The 22419-nt window shown below is 43.0% G+C and overlaps 1 protein-coding gene across 4 annotated transcripts in view; it reads right to left on the reverse strand.

Annotated features, from left to right (window-relative positions):
- The window catches only part of SOX6 (SRY-box transcription factor 6), a 610845-nt gene that overhangs the window by 211834 nt on the left and 376592 nt on the right, over positions 1-22419 (reverse strand). For all 4 annotated transcript variants that reach the window (XM_066640323.1, XM_066640338.1, XM_066640316.1 and 1 more), the window contains one exon: positions 2698-2870. In XM_066640323.1, coding sequence (XP_066496420.1) covers positions 2698-2870 — 173 coding nt within the window. The remainder of the gene's footprint in view (positions 1-2697; positions 2871-22419) is intronic.

Below are 22419 nucleotides of genomic sequence, written 5' to 3' on the forward strand. Positions count from 1 at the left end.
TCTGCAAGTGGGATCTGAAGGCCTTAGGAGTGGACCTCAACAGGTGGGAAACCCTGGCCTCTGAGCGGCCCGCTTGGAGGCAGGCTGTGCAGCATGGCCTTTCCCAGTTTGAAGAGACACTTGGCCAACAGTCTGAGGCTAAGAGGCAAAGAAGGAAGGCCCATAGCCAGGGAGACAGACCAGGGACAGACTGCACTTGCTCCCGGTGTGGAAGGGATTGTCACTCCCGAATTGGCCTTTTCAGCCACACTAGACGCTGTTCCAGAACCACCATTCAGAACACGATACCATAGTCTTTCGAGACTGAAGGTTGCCAACAATAACAAGGCATTCTGAGGCCCCAGGAAGCCCAGGAGGCCATGAACAGCTGCAGCCTCTGCTAAGCTCAGAGGACCCCCAGAGGCAAGGGGAGCAGAGCTCCCTTCACCTCCAGAGAATGCTGGTGCAGGGGGAGTGCTGAGTGGGCCCAAACCCAATCCGTGGATAACTGAATCCGTGGATACAGGATCTGTGCAGATGGGGCCCCCTTCACACCCATACATAAATCTTATGCATATAGCATTGATTGCAAAAGTATTTGAAAAGTACAGTTTGAAATGGGGCCTACAATTCCCATCTGGTCAGGGTCTATATTAAGCTCTACACGACTCTGCATGCAGGGGCTTATATTTGTATATGGGAGCCTATTCAAACACTGTATGTGGTCTGCGTCTGAAGAGGAAGAATGCCTCTTCCCATGTATGTCCCATCAATTGCCTTTTAAGAAAGTCTTGCAAAAGGTCTCCCTCAAAGGAAGTTAAAACTGGTGGGACACAATATAAACTTCTTCCTAGTTGCCCTGGTGGTATAAAATTCCCCATTTAAAGAGCTGCATATCAGTGGGATACAGGCAAGTTTTAGAAAGAGTGGAATGTCTTGATATTGTATTTCAGTTTGCTTTTGTTGCTGTGCTTTTTATGTTGATGCAGTTGGGAATTTTAAGGTTTGCATTCTCGCTGTGGTACTTTGCCACAGAAAGCTACTTTGAAGGTCCTACTAATAAAAAGATATTTTCAAATCAGCAAATAAAATTCCTGCAGTGAATGGGCAAATGCATCCATTCAAAAGGATGCCCATGCAGAGACCTGCTGAAGCACCACTGAAATGGATTTCACACAGGCCCTGTGCAAAGGTAAAGGCTTTGTCTGCCTCGGGGACTGATTTTGTTGGAGTTAATTTGCTAGTGCACAGCTCACTGCAGTTCTAAGTACAATATAAGAGGAAATGAATATTCATTTCCTTATGGAAACCAGTGAAGTACTACCATGGCATCTAATATTGATGGTGTTGTGATCAAAAAAGGCACACACAACACTACAGTGCAATTACATAGCAATGTATAGGGCTCAATATTGCAAAAAAATGGTACAGAAGCACCATGTGGCTCAAATTCTGAATTTTATTTACCAATTGGTTGAACTACATGCTTGCTTCATTGAGCATGACAACCTAGTTTTAAGTGTCATTTAATTTTCATTTTGAAATATAATTACAAAGTGTTCACTGTAAGATATCACTCGTCTGCAAATGTGTCAAGATTAATTTGTGCTAGCTTATTCACAAGTGTCAATAGTTAATTACTGTGTCATCTCTGGATGGCTAAATGACATTCTAACTTCTGATTTTTTACAGTATTCCTTTATGTTATTTTCCATTAGGGATGAGTCTATATTCCTTACATGTGGGCAAATACTCAAGCACATAAAATACCAGACGTCACAACTCATTAAAATCAACAGAGCATACATTGCTGTATATACCCTATAAAACACATTTAACTGAAAAGATAATTCTAGTTATAATGTCAGATTCCTAAAAACCACACATTAATTTGAAACTAATGCCTAAGGAACTAATGGAATCTTTTGTTGTTAATCTTTTTATACTAGACAACTTGGAATATTGTTTATCTTCCAGCCTGTATCCTAATAGTGTATGTCTTTTGGGAGGGGGTCATTCTTTATTACTTTTCTTTGGATTTCTAATGGCCAAACAATATAGTTAACATATCATTATTGTTACATTTCTTCTTCCGAACAAGCAAGAAACAAACCTTACAGTCAGATGACCCTTTGCCAGATACGTCAAGAGTCTATAGGCATTATTCACCAGATGGGGTTCTGGCACAAGTTCCACTGAAATTAAGGAGAGGTTGGGGGAGAATTGTCTGGTTCATTGAGCCCTTAGGCAAGGACAGAGCAGAATTCTAAACAAACAAATAACTGCATGTTTGAACTAATCCTTTCTTACACTAGACAAACGCAGCTTACAAAGCACTCCTGTTCCGCAATTAATTTTAGAACACAGAATGGCACTTGGACATTTCAAAACAAAATTGTTCCATTTTAAATTCACCACAGGTGCTTTTCTTAAGGAGTAATACAACCAATTCATGTTTTACAAATATCGTAAAGAGAAATTTAGTGTGTAGCAATTGCTCATATGTCACATAGCATCAAGGGCAATTCTCACTGTAAGTAGCAGACTATGGTAAACCTGAGTAGCATAAAATGTAGAGTATCTCTCTTCATTACAAATAAGTAGTAACGTTAGTGTGTGTGGCAGGAGGGAGAGTGGGGTGGAAAGCACTTATGAAGAGTTTATTTGCTGCTGGGTGGAATAAACATTTTCACAGGTTTTTGTGTTGTTGTAGCTCACCTGTTCTTGCTGTTGGCGAGCAAGGTCCATTTGCTGCCGTTGTTTTTCAATTTGTGATGCTGCCAGCTTTTTCTGCTCATCGTGGGCAGCCAGAAGCTGCTCCCGTAAACTGATGAGCTGGGTGATCATTGTGGAGAGCTGTCGCTCTTTTTCTGCTAGGCTTTCAGGTGTACCTAAAGGAGACAGGCAGGTGCAGAGTAAACAATAAGTAAGCAGTAACTGCCAAAAGAAACACGAGAGTCGTTGCATCTTACAAAAAGCAACTTGAATGTTTTATTAGAGAAGGTACCAACTGATTCTGCTAGCAGCTTTGCTCTGTTGTGAAAGGTAGGGAATATCGCTGTAAAATAGAAAAGAAACAATTCTGCTTTTTCTTTCTCCTTCTGACAAGTGTAATTAATTATGTACTCAGCAATATCAAATCCCCCTTTCCCATCCATTCCAGTGTAATGACTCTTTAATGGATTACCAAATTCACAAATAGATTAACATAATTTTCCCTCCATTATACGTTTTTAAACAAACAAAATATAAGACAACCAAAAAAAGTCCTGCTTAATAAGGAAAACAGCTTAATTGTTGGTGCTAATTTCTCAAAGATTTCCAGTTTTCACATGATCTGAGCAACATATGGAACACTACAAGACATTACTATCTTTGTTACTAAGTTTGTTTCGTGGCTAATTTGAGCCTTGATTGGGAGAGTAGGTTGAACTAAACTTGTACCTACTATTCTGCCTGAAACACACATAATTTAAAGCTTCCCACCTAAATTCAAATTCATTTATACAGATTTAAAATGAATGAGAAACGCATTCTTCACTGCTTGAATAGTTCTTCTCAGTCTCTTGATGGATGTTTGCACACAGCCTCCTTGCTAACTGTATCACAAACTTGAAATCTAAAGTAGACTTTCTAATCGTGATTTTAAAATAGAATGTATCAAAAATATTCTTTGGTTCCAACATTAAGAATAAAAGGTACTTTTACTGCAAATCATTTTGCATAGACATAAGACTGTGAGCCACCATGGGTCTCTGAAGCAACAAAGGGTTGAAGAATGCATACTTGAGGCTGATAACAGGTGCAAAGCGTATCAAAAAGAAATCAGTGACTGACTCTCTTGTCTTGCGTGCTCTTGTTGTCTTGTGTGCTCCCTGGGGCATGTGGTGGGCCACTGTGAGATATAGGAGGCTGGACTAGGTGGGCTTTTGACCTGATCAAGCCAGGCTTTTCTTATGTTCTTATGTTAATGACTACGACTTATGCCCTACGTTGGCTACAAATGCCTGGCTTTCGATCTCATTAGATGGAAAGTCATATAGTGTGTGTAAGATTTCAGAGTATAAGGTTGCAATGCAGCACGATCCTACACATGTTTTCTCAAAAACAGGTTCCACTATGTTCAATGGGACTTACTGCAGCCACATGAACAAAGGAATACAGCCAGATTCAGTCTTCAAATACAGGTGTGTGCCCCTTAGCAACCTACCAGCTTACACCGGCATCACATATGAGACGACCACGTGTAGTCACTGTTCCCCTAGTCTCCGGAGGGTTGTCTGAGCCTCCCAGAGGCAGCACATGCCCGAGCACTGCCTCTGCAAGGCTCAGACTGAGGGAAATCGCATCTCTCACATGATTTCCAGCTTCCTCCGTGAAACCAGAAGTCGCACGAGAACAGTGATTTCCCTCAGTCTGAGCCTCACAGAGGCAGCGCTCGGACATGCGCTGCCTATGGAAAAGCTCAGACAACCCTCCAGAGGTGAGGGGAGCGGAGCATCCCCTTCCCTGCAAAGAGTTCAGATTGCATTGAGCACTGCTTGATGACGGGAATCTCTGTCCCGATCCCAGTCATTAACTGGCGCACAACTGTAAATGTATGTTTCAACGTACTAGATTAGCACTTCCCAATTTCAGCATCTCAGAACACTCTTGCATGCTGCAAACACAGCATGTGGCTTCTGGAAGTGACTGGCAATGACATCATCCTCAATTACTTCTGGATTTAGAGACCATGTGGGATGCTGGAAATTGTTTGTAAGAGGCTCAGGGTGGGCAGTAGACTCAGTAGGTTAAAACTGCCAAGCAGAGCCTCTTACTGGTTATTTCCAGGGACCCACGTGGTCTGTTGCCGGCCAGCTGGCAGCCCACAGTCCCCTGGGAAATGCCTCATGATGCCCCAGGGCATTGCAAAGCAGGTAATCCCCACACTCAATCAACATGTTTTGAGGTATCTGTGCACAAACATTTCCATAGCTGCTGTGCTTCCTCAAATGTATTTCAGCTCTTTTATGCCATACTGTCTTCTTTCATATTAGGTGTAATCTAGTACAAAATACTCACAAAATGGGCAAGAACAGCTATAAGTTTTCAAAATCCATGCTGCAATGTGGTTTAGACTAAAATGTAAATGCACATATACTCTTAGTTATTGTATGTGCATGTACAAGTCCAATTGCACATTATCACGTGTGATAACTTGCACTTTGCAACTCATGCTGGGGTCTCAAACTAAAGTGAACAATTGATAAAGACCTGAAGAAATGGAATAGCAACTGTAACCAGCAGAAGATGATTCCCTAGACCTCATGAAGAAGGAGCACCTACACCTGATGGGGCTCTCCAAACTGCTAAACCATGGTTTTTCAGACTGGGGCGTCGTGATGCCCCAGCTTGTGGACCCTGGCCTGTTTCCCCTTAAGGGGCGGGGTAGCCAGGAGGCAGGGAGGAGGCAGCAGCGTGATTCCCAGGATCAGGGGGGCTGCAGGGCCTTGGGTACACTTACCAGAGCCTCCTGCAGCTTCCAGGGGGTGCGGGGAGCCCTGCGCGGCTGTCCGCAGGGCTCCCTGAAGCTTCACAAGTGAAAGTGGAGCGATCACGCTCCACTTCTGCTAAACCAGAAGTGGAGCACGATAACTCCACTTTCAGTTTTGAAGCAACAGGGAGTCCTGCGGTCAGCCACGCAGGGCTCCCCGCACCCCCGGGAGGCTGCAGGAGGCTCTGGTAAGTGTACCCAAACCCCTGCAGCCCCCGAGCCCTGCCTTCCCCCTGCACCCGCTGCCTCCCCCCTGCCCCCACAAGAACTTACTTCGGCTTTCAAACTCCCTGGGAATTTGAAAACCACAGCACTAAACCATGCTTTGGCCATTATTTGTATGACATCCAACCCCTTCAGGGTTGACCTGAGACTACAGGAATTGGCATCAATCTCCATATAACTACTGAAAGCAGTTCTGGAGATTTTAAAAGGACCTCTGAGAATCTCAAATATTACATAAGGCTGGAAAATAAATCTCTGCACTCCTGTATAACACCACATCCAAATGCACTGGGTGGGGAAATGGCGGAAAGGACAAGTCAGTAAGGATTTTCCTGAAACCTGGGGGAAACCAAGACAGGATGAAAAACTTTGGTTGATTAAGACAGAAACAGTCAGAGCTTCAAAACTCATGTGGCATGAGGCTGCACATGCCTGCTGCCCCTCATGCTGCTAGCAAGTACTAGCAGCAGAAAGCAGCACACAGGCAAGAGCTCTAGGATTCCATAAGCTGCACAGCAGGGATTGGGTTGGTGAAAGCAGTACTCATTCAACAGTCTCTCTGGTTCGTTTTACCAACAGGGGAGCCAGGCAAACAGAGTGCATACAAGGTGACCGGCATGTCTTGAACTCCTGGAGAACATCTAGCACCAGGGGCATCTTTCCTGCCAGCTCCATAGAGCCATTGAGCAAATGGAGTGTCCACCAGGCAATTAACGTATGAGAGGGATGGGTTTAGGGTATGTAGCATCTGCACTACATTCATTTCAAGGGGTTGCAGATCCCTGCAAGTGCACATAGTAGTCAAAACAGCTTCCTCAGAACGCTGATCTCTTCACTGGTTGAGAGGCAGTATGATGGACTGTTTAGGGCATTAACTGGAGACTGGAGAGACCTGAGTTCAAATTCCCACTAAGCTCAGAAGTTCACTGGATGATCTTGGGTCATATACATTATCACCCAGGCTAACTTGCCTCACATGGTTGCTGCGAGAATAAAATACAGAAAGAACCATGTATGCTGCTTGAACTCCTTGAACAAAGGGAGAGATAAATATAGTAAATAAATATGGGGAGGGGGTATCCCAGAGGATACAGGAATCTGTGGATGTAAGAATCTGAGGATTTGGGCCACCTGGCCCCTCCAACTGCAGTCAGAAGCTCATTTTGGTTGCATACGAAGCCGTCCTGAGGCTTGCAGGGCTGCCCACAGCCTTTGCAACTCTCAGAATAGCACCTGGAAGAGTTTAAAGGCAACTTCTGGTTTCCAGTGAAAACCAGAAGTTGCCTTTAAACTGCTCCAAGCAGCTTTCTGAGGCCTGCAGAAACCACACACCTCTGCAGGCCTCAGAAAGCTGCCCAGATGCTACTGGAATGAGGTTCCTATCACATCTGGGAGGTCTTCAGTGGGTCCATTCATGGGTTTGGAACCCATGAACAAGTTGTGAACAAGTTCCGAACAAGTTGTGCTTTCTTTACAATATGGGCATATAACAAGAGAAATGTCTGATCATTATGCTATAACTATCCCGAACTGCTTTCTGTAGGTGTGAGAAAACATTAACATCTGACAGATCTGCATTTCCTTATTTGGAATACAAACAATGGAAGACACAATTCTTCAATTCACAAACTTGTACTGAACTTTGTACAGCATAAATCAATATCTTAAACACTTCATTTAATGAACACCACTTCACTGCTGTGCAATTTCGGGGACACGCCATACTCCTCATTATCCAAACATCAGCATCTAAATTCACATTCGTTTGGTTCAACATAACTTCAGCAAGAGATAAAATAGCACTTACAGGCTGGAATTAGAGTTGCCAACTCTGACTGAAGTTATTTCTGGATATTTTTCCCAGCATTAAATAATGTTCTTAAGCCAACAAGCCCCTGTTAAAATCTCCAGATTTCTGTCAATAGTCATCTGGAAACTCATGCTGATTCCTGGACACTCCAGGACAACTGCTGAAGAGTTGGCAATCCTAGTCAGAACTTTTAATTAATGGGAACTATTGGAGATTCCTCAGTCCATTAACATGAAGCTGCCTGATATAGCCAAAGACAGGAGTGGCTGCCGAACACAAATATTTTTATGACATTTTCCTGTGCACTCCTATTGACCAATAAAGTGTTGGGGGGGGGGGGAATGAAAGTGTAGGAAAACAGACAGAAACATCATAAAGCAGTGGTTTTCAAACTCTCTAGGAGAGTTTGCACTGCTCTAAGTCCTTGTGGGGGCTGGGGGGAGGCAGCGGGGGTGGAGGGGAGGGACAGCTAACAGGGTTGCAGGGACTGGGATGCACTCACCATCCCTGCAGGAGCCTGTCAGGGGTGCGGGAAGCCCTGCGCGAGCGTCTGCAGGGCTCCCCAGCTCGTTAAAAGTGAAAATGAAGAGATCGCACTCTGCCTCCGGAAAACCAGAAGTGGAACACAATTGCTCTACTTTAATTTCTAACGAGCTGGAGAACCCTGCAGATGCTCACACAGGGCTCCCCGTACCCCCGACAGGCTCCTGCAGGGATGGTGAGTGCATCCCAGTCCCTGCAGCCCTCCTGGGGATCGCATCACTGCCTCTTCCCTGCCTCCCCCCTGCCCCCACCCCTTAAAGAGGCCAGGGCCCTCGGGCTGGGGTGCCGCGACGCCCAGTCTGAAAACCACTGACAAAGGATTAAACTTGTACAATTGGTTTCATTCTAACACACACTTTCCCCTTGCCCCGCGTCTCCTTTGGTATGGTTTAAATGCAATTTTAAAGAAACATGCTAAGGATGGAGACCAGATTGAGGTGGTCTGGCAGGGCCAGCAGAGGCCTGACCATTTATCTATGTGCCATCATCACCTCTTTCCCATCCACAGACAGCAGTGTGCTGTGATACCCTTAAGAACACTGTCAGTAAAGAAACTCTTTTGCTGAGCAGCAAATGTTTTCTAAAATTTAAAAAATAAAGCTGGAATATCTGCAAAATGAACTTGCCATAAAGTCAGAAAAGACTTCCTTATGAAGGATCTCCCTGTACAATAAAAATCACCATTTCTATAAAATGTTACAAACCACACATGTGCCTTTGTCTGTCTTTAAATTGTATCCTCTAACTCCAAAGACACTGCTCCAGCTCCTCTCTCCCCCCCCCAGCTTTCCAATGGGGTCTTCCTTATCCCCAAATCACATCTGTCTTGAGTTTCTCTCAGATTTGTCAGGTGGATCAGTGCTCCCCAGGGCCTGCTCCAGCTGAAGTATTTTAATTTGACTAAACACCTGATTTATTTTATCTCTCCAATGAGAAAGGCAGTTTGTCTTAATAGAGCCTGTCAGTTCACAGTCCCATTCAGAGCAATTTACAGGCAGCCAGGGACCCTGGAAGAGAAGAGTGCTGTGATTCTGTATTTTATCCTCTTCCAGAAAGCACCTAAAAGCATCTATTCAAAGCTCCTGCATGTGGCATTTTAGAACTGAATTAGCTTTTTATTCAAGTAACTACACTTGTTGTGAATAGCTTATCTGTAAAATTGCCACATTCACTACTGATTTTATTAACCTTTGGCTCTATCACAAAATGGTCTTCAGTTAGGAAGGACCTTTAAATTTGACATTTTTTTTTTCCTAAGGAACCTTTATTCGAGTGAATTCAGATTTACTGAATTTGATCCATTGACTCCTTTACCAGTTGTATTCAAAATTTTGAGTCTCAGAGGAACAATCAATAACAAGTGAGGAAGCCTTTCTCTTTATCTTAAAAAGTGCAGGAATAATGACACTTTTCCTTAACAAAGGCAAGAAAACAAACATTAGTATGATAATTCTACTATTGCTTTCATAATGAACCTTAATATACTGAAGTATAATACGCACTCCAGTTCTTCAATTCATAATAACCATTTACATTTCTGCTGCTTCATTTCTCTGCTGCTACATTTCTCTGCCTGAAGTATATACATTTTATGCTTTTGAGTCATAGTTCAAGAAAACAGACTAAAAAAATGTAAGGAAAGTTTCCAAAGACAGATCATTCATGCATAGGAGAGACCTACATATGCTATGGGAACATTTGCTCACTAGTTCACAGTAGCAGTTTCATTGCTGAAGAGATAAGGCTCATATTCAACTAAAAATGGTTTAGCAGTAGTATCTGCTGCAGCAAAACAAGCAAAGCTTCAGTTCCATGGACTGTTCTGTCTATACGTACATGTCCTTTCATTGAACTTGGCCCAAACCTACCTAAGATAGAGCAGTAGACCATTGTTAGCTAAAGGAAAGGACCATTGGGAGATGGTTTTTGAGGTAATAACTGAAGAACTTTATTCTAAATGCACTAAGTACTTTTTGGCATCCATGTTTCTTATCTTTTTTATTCTTATATCAAATCCTATAAAGAAGATAAGGGATATACACATACTGTTTTTAAGTATACCTCTAAGTTTATTTAAATATCCTTATAAAACGTGAATATTGCAAACATCTATTTGCAAAGATGTACCTCATAAAAGCACACATTGAGTATATGAATATACAAGACAGAACTTTCTGCTTTTCACTGTCAAGTGTCCACTCAGTTGCAAACCCCGGCAGGCTGCTGCATAATATGTGAAAAAACTGAAATTCAGTTTTCTCATTCCTTCATGGACATTCATAAGTCAGTGGTGACTCACTAGATACAAAGCTCTCAGCTTATAAAATATACAGTAAGTCAAAATAGAAATAGTATGCAATTTGATAAAAACTCCAATATACAATACAAAGAAGATAAAATAGATAAGGGTTTCTTCAGAAAATGGAAGTCTTGCCCAAATGAGGAGAACAAAAAGGAAAACAAACTCTGGCAAAAGAAATGTAAACAGACAATAATGGACACAAAAAGAGCATATGCGGAGCACATGGCTAAGGACATAAGAACAGCCCCACTGGATCAGGCCACAGGCCCATCTAGTCCAGCTTCCTATATCTCACAACGTCCCACCAAATGCCCCAGGGAGCACACCAGACAACAAGAGACCTGCATCCTGGTGCCCTCCCTTGTATCTGGCATTCTGAAATAGCCCATTTCTAAAATCAGGAGGTTGCACATACACATAATGGCTTGTAACTAAAGCCATGTAACATCATGTAACATCATGTAACATCATGGCTTGTAGCTAAAAATCAATCCTACCTAAATTCCTCTGCACCAGTGCAGCAGCACCAACGTAGGTTACATTGCATCCCACAAGGGAACTGAACAGGTGGGAGTTCTTCTTGGGGTAAGGGGACATTTGTCTCCTTGCCTCAGGGAAAGCCCCAGCCACTGCGATGGGTTAACTTGGACTTGCACCAGTGATACTGAGTTGATCTGTGTTGGCAGATCAAATCCAGGAAGGGGAATTGGATACTGCAGGTACAGCTGATCCCAGTCCTTCTCAGGCCTGATTCACCACCACCCCTACTGCCACCCCATTCCACATCCCCCCCCCCACGAATATTCCACCCTCTGGAAAAGAAGCAAAAAAGGGTAATCAAAAGATCAGAGGTCTGGAACACCTTCCTTATAGGGAAAGGCTACTACACCTGGAGCTTTTTAATCAAATGTTTAAAAAAGCCAATTCTGAGGTGACATGATTGAGATCTATAAAATTATGCATGATACAGAGAGATTGGACAGAAAGAAGTTTTTCTCCCTCTCTCACAATACTAGAACCAAGAGTCATTCCTTAATACTGATTGGTGGGAAATATAGGACAGATAAAAAGAGTTACACACAAACTCATCACTGTTTGTTACCATGAATAGTTTGTTGCCACAAGATGTCATGATGACCAACAGCTCAGATGGCATTAAAAGGGTATTGGGCAAATTCATGGAGAGCAGGTTTACCAATGACTTTTAATTATGATGGCCATGCGCTACCTCCAAGCAGTATGCCTCAATGCCAGTGGTAGGAGTATTGCAATGAGGGAAGAAAAGTCTGACTTTCTCTCCTGCATTTGGTCTTCTTAGAGGCAGCTGGTGGGCCACTGTGGGAGATATAATGTTGAACAAGAAAGGCCTTTGGACTCATCCAGCAGTGCTTTTCTTATGTTCATTTAAACATCTGAAAATCCACTTTCATTTCATATAATATAAACAGAAATTAAATTTACTGAACAAAAGTGTCACCATGCAAAATTAATACATTGTCCATCATCAGTGATGTAGGTCCATGAATGATGTAAATGATGTAGATCTAGAAATTAAGAACCCAATCCAATACCTATTGAAGGGTTTCTCTGAGATAGAGTTTAAAAAGGAGATATTTCACATTCATTGGCCCTCTTGTCTTGTTATTCAGCTTTACAAAATAACTGCCCAGTCCTAATTAAATTGCCCCCACGCTGATGCAGCCAAACCAAAAGAAAACTCTCTGTATCCTGTAAGGGTAGCCCCAGAGGCCTCCTCAATATAAGGGACCTTTAGTTCCCTTATCTGAGGGTAAGTTTCCTACTAGATCTCCGTGGAGCTGTGCCAGCCATTTTGCTCCCATTAATGGAAAAAGAACTAGGGAAGGAACAGGGATAAGATACTGGTGCAGACTGGTGCCACCAAGATCCATGCTCTCCCTCCCCCATTCTGACAGCCTCCTGTCCCTGTTCCTCCCACCATCCCCCCACCCACTGCCAACTTACAGGGTTAGGCAAAGGGTGCCTCCTCCACTGGTGCATGCACAGCCACCACCATATGCGCTAGCAGCCTCATCACACAAACCATCAGACCAGCAGTTCTGCTGTAGTACCAGCACTTCCACTGGTGAACACATGTTCCACCAGTGTATCTGTCAGTTAGGACTGGGCCCTCAGCAACACAACACTGAAGTATCACAGTACAGACAAATAATTAATTGCTATAAGGATCTTCAGTTCGATGAATTTAAATTAAATATGGTTGCTACAACCATTGTTATTTCTCTTTATTGTAACAGGTAAACAAAATCCTATAATTTTCATTACAATTTCTTGTACAATTTTCTTGTACGATTTACAAGAAATGTTCACCTGGACCTTTGAAAGAAATATCAACGCCCACCAAGACTTCCTTCTTCTTCATCTAACATAAAAAAAAATTAATCAGAAAGTTGTTTCCAAATACATTAAGATGATGTCTGGTTACATAAATAAAAACAGAAAGAGCACATTTGATCACCAACTTAGTTAAAAAGAGTTAACAGATCACCACAGTTGCAAAGTATCATTTATTGATGTAACAGAACAACAGTTCACACAGATTTTTATAATCAGTGTAAATATGCCCACTTTTAAATAAAACCAAATCATTTACCCTTGCAGCTATCATATATAAGCAAGTGTATTTGATCTTAACTGTCCAGAGATACAACTTGGTTAAACAATTCTGTAAAATATTGCAGACTGCAGCAAACATCAGATAGACTGTGATGTTTCAACTTCACAGACTGTGTCCACCATTTAGCATTTACCTTTTTTGATTGGGTCGGTTTTTAAATGCCACAAAACAGGGCAACAAAGACAACAAAAATAAAGAGTGGAGTTTTTTGTTTTTTTTTAAAAAGGCAGAAGAAAGTAACAATCAAAAGGAAGGATATCTGAGATAAAAGTCACTTTGTGCTGTCTGTCTGTCTGTGAAGCCTCTTCCTCACCTCCCCCACCCAGCATCTAATTTGAGTTTTAACTCAACAGCAGTTTTAAAAGCTTTCCACTCTGAAGAGCCCCCAAGTGCATCATAAAGATAAAGGATTTCAGTACAGAACCACCACAAAGGCTTCTATTATCTTATCAGTCTTTGGTTACAACAGCTGAACCAATATGACTAAGTTCTGAATGACTTTTTCTGTTTTTCATTTTTTGTTTTAAAAGAAAAAAGAGAGAAGGATACTGGAATTCCTTTATTCCGTGATCAATTGTCAATTGTTGATGCTCCCATATGCTATTGTGCAATCCTTAGTAAATTAAAAAGTGTCTAAATGCAGCAATTGTGTTTTGTAGCATCCACAGCAAACATGCCCAGCATGTAGAGCAGCTCATTCAGCGAGTGCACAAGACACTAACCAAAAGGAAGAAATATCATGATTTAAGCTTTCTTCCATTCTCCAAGTTAGGAATAAAAATTGAGAATACTATAGGAAACGATTGTGTAGATTAAAAGTCTACTGCCAAGAAATAACTTTCTAAGTAACTTAAGCAAAGTTTGCTGTATTGTTTGAGAGCAGCATGGATAAAGCAGGTAAGGAAAAGTTGCATTTGTAGACCTCTGCTATATTCTTCTCATAGTATCTGATTTTAACCAATACTACGCAGGCATCTATCTAAAAGATTTATACACCACTTTTCAGGTGCTCAAAGTGGTATACAACAATAAGAATGTAATATAAAATACAATTAATAAAAATATTAAATAAAACTAATTAAAATCAGGGGCATGAAACATAAGGCCCACCGAAGCCCTTTATCCAACCCACAAGATAACCGAGCTCACCCAGCACTACCATCAGCGGCCCTCAGCTGCTGAGCTGCATCAGCACTACTGAATGGGAGGTGCTACATGTGAGCATCCCTTTCAGCAGCACCACAGCTGCTGAGCTCACATGATAATGGACTCTGACAGTTCTGCTCCTTCAGCAGCACTGCCTCAGAAGGCAAGGAACTGTATAGGGGAAGAGGCAAACCAAGAGGGGTGAGAAAAGAAGACACTGCTGATGAGGTCAGCAATGTCGCTCTGCCAAGTCATCACTCTGCAGAGCACATCTCAGCTGCTGACCTGTGAAGTGATGCTTTGGCAGAAATGGTACTACCAAAAGGGTGGCCCATGTGATAACTGGGGTCTCCCATATCTTGAAAATATTATCAAGATTTGCACATCTTCTCTTCTGTCATTGCAACTAATGAGTTCCTAAGAGGAAAAAAAAAGTGCTTATTTCTAGTTATCACTTGCTTAGTGATGTCAGCTCCTGCTTAATTAAATCACTTCCGGTCCTCAGCAAGCACCACGAATGCTATTCAGCCAGCTTCCATGAACTTAATATCCTTGCTGGAACAACAACTGAACCCTTCAGATCACAGCATCCAACAGTATTTCTTTCTTTCCCCTTGGATCTGTCCAAGGTCCTGACCAGCTACCAGGGCTCTACCTCCCATACAGCCTCAGATTCAGAATATTCAGCCTTAGACTGCCACTGCACCTGAAACAGGAAGTATATGGGGTATAGCATCATTTCTCAAACTTTGAGGGCGCTGCACTATCTCAGAAAGTGTTTGAGGAGGAGGAGCTAGGGCAGCAAATACGATCCCCAGGATTGCACCACTAAGGGGGGCAAGGGGGTGTTTTCTACTTACTTGTAACTAGGTAGGGCTGCAGGACGTGCAGGAAGCCCTGCACAGCCCTCTGCAGGAGGCTCCCCAAGGCTTCGGATGTTCAGCAAAAGCCAGCACAAAGCACTTCTGTTTTGCAGGAGGTGCTTTGTGCCTACTTTTACTGAACATTCTAAGCTTCGGGGAGCCCTGCGGAGGGCTGCACAGGGCTCCCCACACCTCCTGCAGCCCCCAGCAGCCCTACCTAGTTACAAGTAAGTGGAAAGCACCCCCTCACACCCCCTTAGTGACACAATCCTGAGAATCACATTGCTGCCTCTCCTCTTCCCCCACCCCTTAAAGGGACAGGGAAGCATTACACAAACTGATGGGTTGCGACCCACCAGTTTGAGAACCACTGGGATATAGGATAGCTCAAACTGCCAAACCTAACAGTACTTAAAATCCAATATCCACTTTGTAAGGGCATACAAAACATGGAAACCAGTACTTAATATTTATCTCATGTAACACCTCTATTGTCAACTACCATGAACATGCCTATTTTAACATAATTTTCCATTGTAAAGCATAAAGAATAACTGTGATTAGCCTTATGTCTTGTTCTAAGTAATGTGCATCTCTTTCTGATTGCTTTGTTTGATTTTAAATAAAATTAAATGAACATTTAATAAAGCAATTCACCACAATAAAAAGCCAGATGTATTATGTAAGTTTACACTTTTTCAGACATGATGCTTGGCAAATCAAATGCACTACTGAGTTCTGGAATAAGTAGAGTGACAAGGCTGCAAAGCACTAAAGAATGCTGAGACTTCTCCTTAAAAGTGGAGCCTCTTTAGTGAATGGTTCAAGCAGCTTCCTCATGAGTTTGCTGCAGATGTCAAAAAGCATGAGGACAGAATAGAACCTTGTGGCATTCCCCCTCCCACTGTAAAGACCAGGCTGCCAAGCAGGTGTCCCCCAGCATCACCATCTGGGATCTGTCAGCCAAGAAGGAGCAGAACCACTGCCCCTAATCCACAACTTGGTCAACCAACCCAAAAGGATACCATAGTTGATGCCATTGAAAGCAGTTGAGATGTCCAATAGGACCAGCAGAGACACATTCCCCATGCCTAGTCTCTGGTGAAGATCATCCAACAAGGGCAAACAAGGGTTTGTCTATCCGAAAGCCTGGCCTGAAACTGGATTGAAAGTACAAAAAGTGGTAGCCTCCATAGTAGTTGCCATTATCTCCCACTATGCCCTAATGATGCTGAATCCAAGGCATTTTTGGTCATAACAATTACACCCAGTAGTTATGCAGAAGAGCTTAGGCTACTGGGAGAAGTTTAAGCATACTCAATGAGAAATGAACATATGTGAATGGGGTTCCAAAAATAAATCCCACTCATATTCATTCATTCCTTGTACCCCAAATGGGTTCAGTTCCGTTTAGTTTTCCTGTTCATTCCAAAATGAATGCATCTTCTTATTTTAGATTGGTTTGTGCTCTAAATTGTGCCACCACTGCATTCTGTACAGATGTACTTATTCCTCTCCAGGTCAAGCTCTGAAAAGAAAATGGTTCTGCAAGTTTCAAGCAGATGCCAGACATACATAGCACTGATTGGCCATGACAATATCTCCCCAATCCCTTGTATACTACATTTCTTCCTCAAAACTGGAGGTGCTCAAGATGACTCACAAATCACAAACAAGAAAACAGTTAACATCAAACAAACAAAAAGCAAAACACAGAGAGAGAGAGAGAGAGAGAGAGAGAAGCAACATTAAAACCTTATAAGCCACACTAAAAATAAATCAATCCTACATGGCAAATGAATAGCTTGTCCCTCTCCCAAAGTTTTCAGATGGTGATGGAACCCAAGCAAAATGGCAGAAAACCTGAAACTTCTTAAAGTGTTCCAGTATCTCACCAGCACCATTACAGAAAAACCATTCTCACACATCCCCCTCAAGCATACTTCAGAAGGAACACAAAGAGATTCAGATAGCATGTTAAAGAAATGGCAAATTCAAACAGGGAGGCAATAACCTTGGTATTATGGTCCTAGGGCATGAAAGGAGATGCCAGGACTTGAATTGTTCCTGGAAATGAAAAAGTAGCCAGTGCAGCTGATACTCACCTACTGTGGTATGTTCCATGTAGCATGGACTTGCTCAAAACTTTTGTAGTAGCAATCCAAACTGAAGTTACCAAATGGACTTCAAAGGCAACCCCACACAGAGTGTTATTACAGTAATCCAATTTAAGGCACGTGTGACCATGACCAGGTCTGCTCTCTCCAAGAATGGGCACTGTTGGCCTACCACATGAAGCTGGTTAACAATGTCAGGTCTATGTTCTGGATAAGGCAGAAACACAGCCAACAAGGTGGTTCAGGAACAGGTGCAGATTGCTGGAGTCAGCAGGATCAGCAAACACCTGTGACTGCCTCACCCTGGGTGTGGCTTAGCCTACACTGATTGGCCACTCCAACTACTTAATGTTTGGTCTGTTGAGCTTCCAGTGCAGCAGTAGGAGACTACTAAACTGCTGCCAGTAACGTGGGAGGCTGGATGTGAGTACATACATGTTGTTACTGACCATGGAATGAACTTTGACTGTGTATCTTGGAAAGCTGATTTGGATTTGTTTATGGACTGACTGCTCATCATGCTGACTAGGACTGTTTACTGATTACTCTACCTGTGATAACCCTTGCTCTGAAATATAACCACTGCATTCAAAGAACTCTGCTGGTGTATGCTGTTTTGTGTGCCTGCTCATCCAAGGTTCCATACAACTCTTTACCAGACAAAGGGTTGCAACTCTAACAATGGTTATGGGCCCAGCAACTGCTGAATTGGTGAGCTACAATAGCTGCTGTTGCTGTTAAAGCTACAGGAGGCTACAACTCAAGAGAGCATGGAGATGAGTGCAGTCACAGCCTCTGGGTTCCTGATTACCCGGTTAAATGGACATAACTATGCCACTTGGTCTCGCAAGGTTACATTGCTACTGAAGCGTGAGGCCCTGTGGAATGTGGTAGTTGCTCCACCAGATTTGGGAGCCCTTGATGAGGAAGATGATGCAGAACTTATAGAGGCCTACCACAGGGACAATGAAAAGGCTCTGTGTATTATTGGCCTGACTTTGGAGGATCAGCAGCTGGTCCATATAGATGGACTAACCTCAGCAAAAGACTGCTGGGATGCCCTTCAAGCTATTTATGTAAGGGACAGTGTCGGTGCACAGATACACCTAATGCAAAAATTGCTCCGGGCTCGCCTCCAAACAGGAGGAAACATGCTTAATCACCTGGAGTTTATGAAACAAACTCTAAGGGAACTCCAAGAACACAAGCTAATATTTACTGACCTTCAGCAAGTGTACATCATTCTGTGCTCACTAGATGAAAGCTATGACCAATTTGTAGCAAACTTGGAAGTGATACCACGAGTGGAATTGACAATACCCAGCCTCACCAGTTGACTCCTTGATGAGGAAAGGAGGAGACAAGACAACAGAGTGCTTCCAGATAACAAGTAGCATTCCTCAGCTCAGCACAAAGTGAAAGCAGCTGTGGAATGTGATAATGACCCTGTTGAGTCTGCAAAGGCTTATGCTGTGAAAAGATGTTTTCGATGCCAAAGCACTTCTCACCTAATTAAGGACTGTCTTTCCAAGAAAGGCAAGAAACCCCTGCGTTCTGGCAAAGGAGGAGGGGTGAATTTGACAGTCACCGAAGAAACAAAGGACTGTGTTGATTGCTTTGTAATTGATAGTGGGGCCACGGCAAACATTTGCAACAGCAAGGGACTGTTTAAAACGTTTGAGGCAGTGAACAACCAGTGTGTCACGCTTGCTGATGGAGTCACTGCCAATGTATGTGGGAAAGGAAAGGTCTTTCTACCTATACTGAACAGAACCCTTGAAATGGTTTATGTGCCTAACCTCACTTATAAACTCCTGTCTGTTGCTGCATTGACAAGGCAAGGATACACTCTGACATTCACTGAGAAGGAGTGTGTGATAAAGAAGGATGCTAGGCATGTGGCCACTGCTGAACTGCGTGGTGAGTTGTATCTGTTAAGCACCACTTCAAAGGCAACTGTGGGGTCTGTATTTACTCATGAGCCAGCACATAAAGACTGTATTCATAAGTTACATCGCCAACTTGGTCATGTGTGTTTCCCAGCCCTCAGAAAGACTGTTGAACATTCTGAAGGGATAAAATTAAAACCCTGTGGCCTATACCTGGACTGTGAGGTGTGCAAAGCTGTGAAGTCTAAGGCTGCACCCACCAGGAAGCCTGGTAATTATGAAACTAAAGAGGTCCTGGACCTAATCTTCATGGACTTGATTGGGCCATTCTCTCCCAGCATGGAGGGAGCAAGATTTGTATTGTCCATTGAGGATCATTTTTCTCATTATGCTTTCTGTTATCTGATGCAAACAAAGGCAGAGACAAGCCAGACTGTAGAGTACTGGCTTAAGTTTGTGAAAAGAAAGACAGGCAAGCTGCCAAAAACCATCATTACTGATCGGGGAGGAGAATTTATTAATCTGAAGTTTGAAAGGTTACTAAAAGACAATGGCATTGAACATCGCTTGACAGCCCCGTACCGACCGCAGCACAATGCACACTGTGAAAGGCGGGGCCATACATTACAAAATATGGCTTTCTGTATGATAAAGGACAGTGGGTTACCCTTTAAGTACTGGGGCGAAGCAATGATGTGTGCTTCGCATACTTTAAATGCAATTTGGCATTCTGGCACTGGACAGATACCGTACAAGCGCTGGCACGGGAGGACACCCTCTCTGAACTATTTACATGTGTTTGGTGTCCCCGCCTATGTCCATATCCCTAAAGCACTGAGATGCAAAGGGCAACAAAAGAGCAGGAAAATGTACTTCCTTGGTTACGATGCAAACCATAAGACTTACAGGTTTGGGTATTTGCACTCTAAGGCCATTGTGATCAGTGCAAGTGCAAAGTTCTTGGAAGATACTACGGGGTGGGAACGTTTAGGCCCCTGTGTCTCCACTTCCTACCTGATGATATTCCACAATGGAAAACAACTACAGAAAACTGTTCCTGTTAAAGGGAAATCACCTAAAAGGCAACTTCCAATGCTGAAGGAGGAGCCTATGGAAAGCAAGACATCCCTTGATATGGATGTAAGTAGACCCCAACCTGAGCTTGAGCCTGAAACACCAGCTACACAACCTGAGGAGGAGGAAATCACTATACCTCGTAGATCAACTAGGGAAAGGAAGGAACCTGACCGGTTTAAACCAGGGACTGTTTGTCAGGCATTCATTGAACCTTCCTCCTACGACTCCATAAAGGACATGCCCGTAGAGGAACAAGCAACCTGGAAAGATGCCATGAACTCTGAATTAAAATCCATGTCTGAATTGGATGTATATGAAGAGACTGATCTCCCACTTGGGGAAAAGGCAATTGAGTGTAAATGGGTTTTCAAAGTAAAAAGGGATGCAAATGGTCAAACCAAGTGCAAGGCTAGGTTAGTTGCGCAAGGGTTTGGACAAGATGCAACTGACTATGACAAACTGTTTGCACCTACCCTTCGAAACAGTTCACTGTATAGTGCTCTGGTAATAGCGGCAAAAGAGGATTATGTGATCAGGCATCTTGATATAAAAACTGCTTATTTACATGCACCTCTAAGACATACCATTTACATGAGAAAACCTACAGGAGCTCCTGAAAATGATAAGAAATACTGGTTACTTAAGAAGAGTCTATATGGGCTCAAGCAATCAGGGTTTGAATGGAACCAATGCCTTTCTAAGACACTGAAAGATGAAGGTTTCCACCAGGGTATAGCTGACCCATGAGTATTTACCAGGGGTAAAGGCCAGCGAAAATGCACAGTACTATGTTTCGTGGATGATTTAGCTATACTGTGCAAAACAACAGAACAAGCAAATGAACTAGTTGAGGTATTGAAAAAAAGATTTACATTACGGGACATGGGTAAGATACGCAAATATGTAGGGGTGAAAATTACAGAGGTGTCTAACAGCTATAAGATCTCGCAAAGAGAAAAAATAGCCCTATTGCTAAAGAAATTCAACATGGAGTAATGTAATGGGGTGAAGACTCCTATGGTGACTGGTTTTGATAAAGATAATACACCCAGTCCCATGTTCGATACCACAATGTACAAGTCATTACTGGGGAGTCTGATGTACCTTAGCCAATGGACGAGGCCTGACATCGCTATGTTGTGCAATTGGTTAACCAGAGCATCGAACCAACCCACGCAGAGACATTGGCTAGCAGCAAAGCATATATTAAGGTACCTGAAACAGACAATAGACATGTCCTTGTACCTAGAACCTAAGGGTGATCTGAGACTCACCGCATATGTAGATGCAAGCTTTGCCACAGACACTGAAACTAGGCAATCTACCTTGGGAATGGCACTGTTTCTAGCTGGAGCCTTAATCGGGTGGAAAACTATGAAACAAAGACATGTGTCTTTGTCAACATGTGAATCGGAATTTGCTGCACTGAGTCTAATGTGCCCCAAGCTTATTTGGCACAACCAACTGCTAATGGATCTTGGCATACAAGTGCCAAAACCCATTAATGTGATGGAAGAATCAGGCGGCCATACAGATGGCTACAACTCCTGGCGTAAGGGGGAGATCGAAACACACTGATGTGCGCTTCCATAACGTAAAGCAATGTGTTTCTGATGGTCTTATCTCCCTGACCTACTGCGAGTCCAGCCAAAACGTGGCGGACGCACTAATAAAAGTGCAATCCACAATTAAGCATCAAGAAAACTGTATGATGCTGGGGCTAAGGGTCTGAGCAGGATAAACTGTCCTGAACCAAGGAGGAAGATGTCAGGTCTATGTTCTGGATAAGGCAGAAACACAGCCAACAAGGTGGTTCAGGAACAGGTGCAGATTGCTGGAGTCAGCAGGATCAGCAAACACCTGTGACTGCCTCACCCTGGGTGTGACTTAGCCTACACTGATTGGCCACTCCAACTACTTAATGTTTGGTCTGTTGAGCTTCCAGTGCAGCAGTAGGAGTGTAGTAGGAGACTACTAAACTGCTGCCAGTAACGTGGGAGGCTGGATGTGAGTACATACATGTTGTTACTGACCATGGAATGAACTTTGACTGTGTATCTTGGAAAGCTGATTTGGATTTGTTTATGGACTGACTGCTCATCATGCTGACTAGGACTGTTTACTGATTACTCTACCTGTGATAACCCTTGCTCTGAAATATAACCACTGCATTCAAAGAACTCTGCTGCTGTATGCTGTTTTGTGTGCCTGCTCATCCAAGGTTCCATACAACTCTTTACCAGACAAAGGGTTGCAACTCTAACAAACAACACTCC

Source organism: Tiliqua scincoides, chromosome 1 (assembly GCF_035046505.1).
Source record: "Tiliqua scincoides isolate rTilSci1 chromosome 1, rTilSci1.hap2, whole genome shotgun sequence".
Classification (NCBI taxonomy): Eukaryota; Metazoa; Chordata; class Lepidosauria; order Squamata; family Scincidae; genus Tiliqua; species Tiliqua scincoides.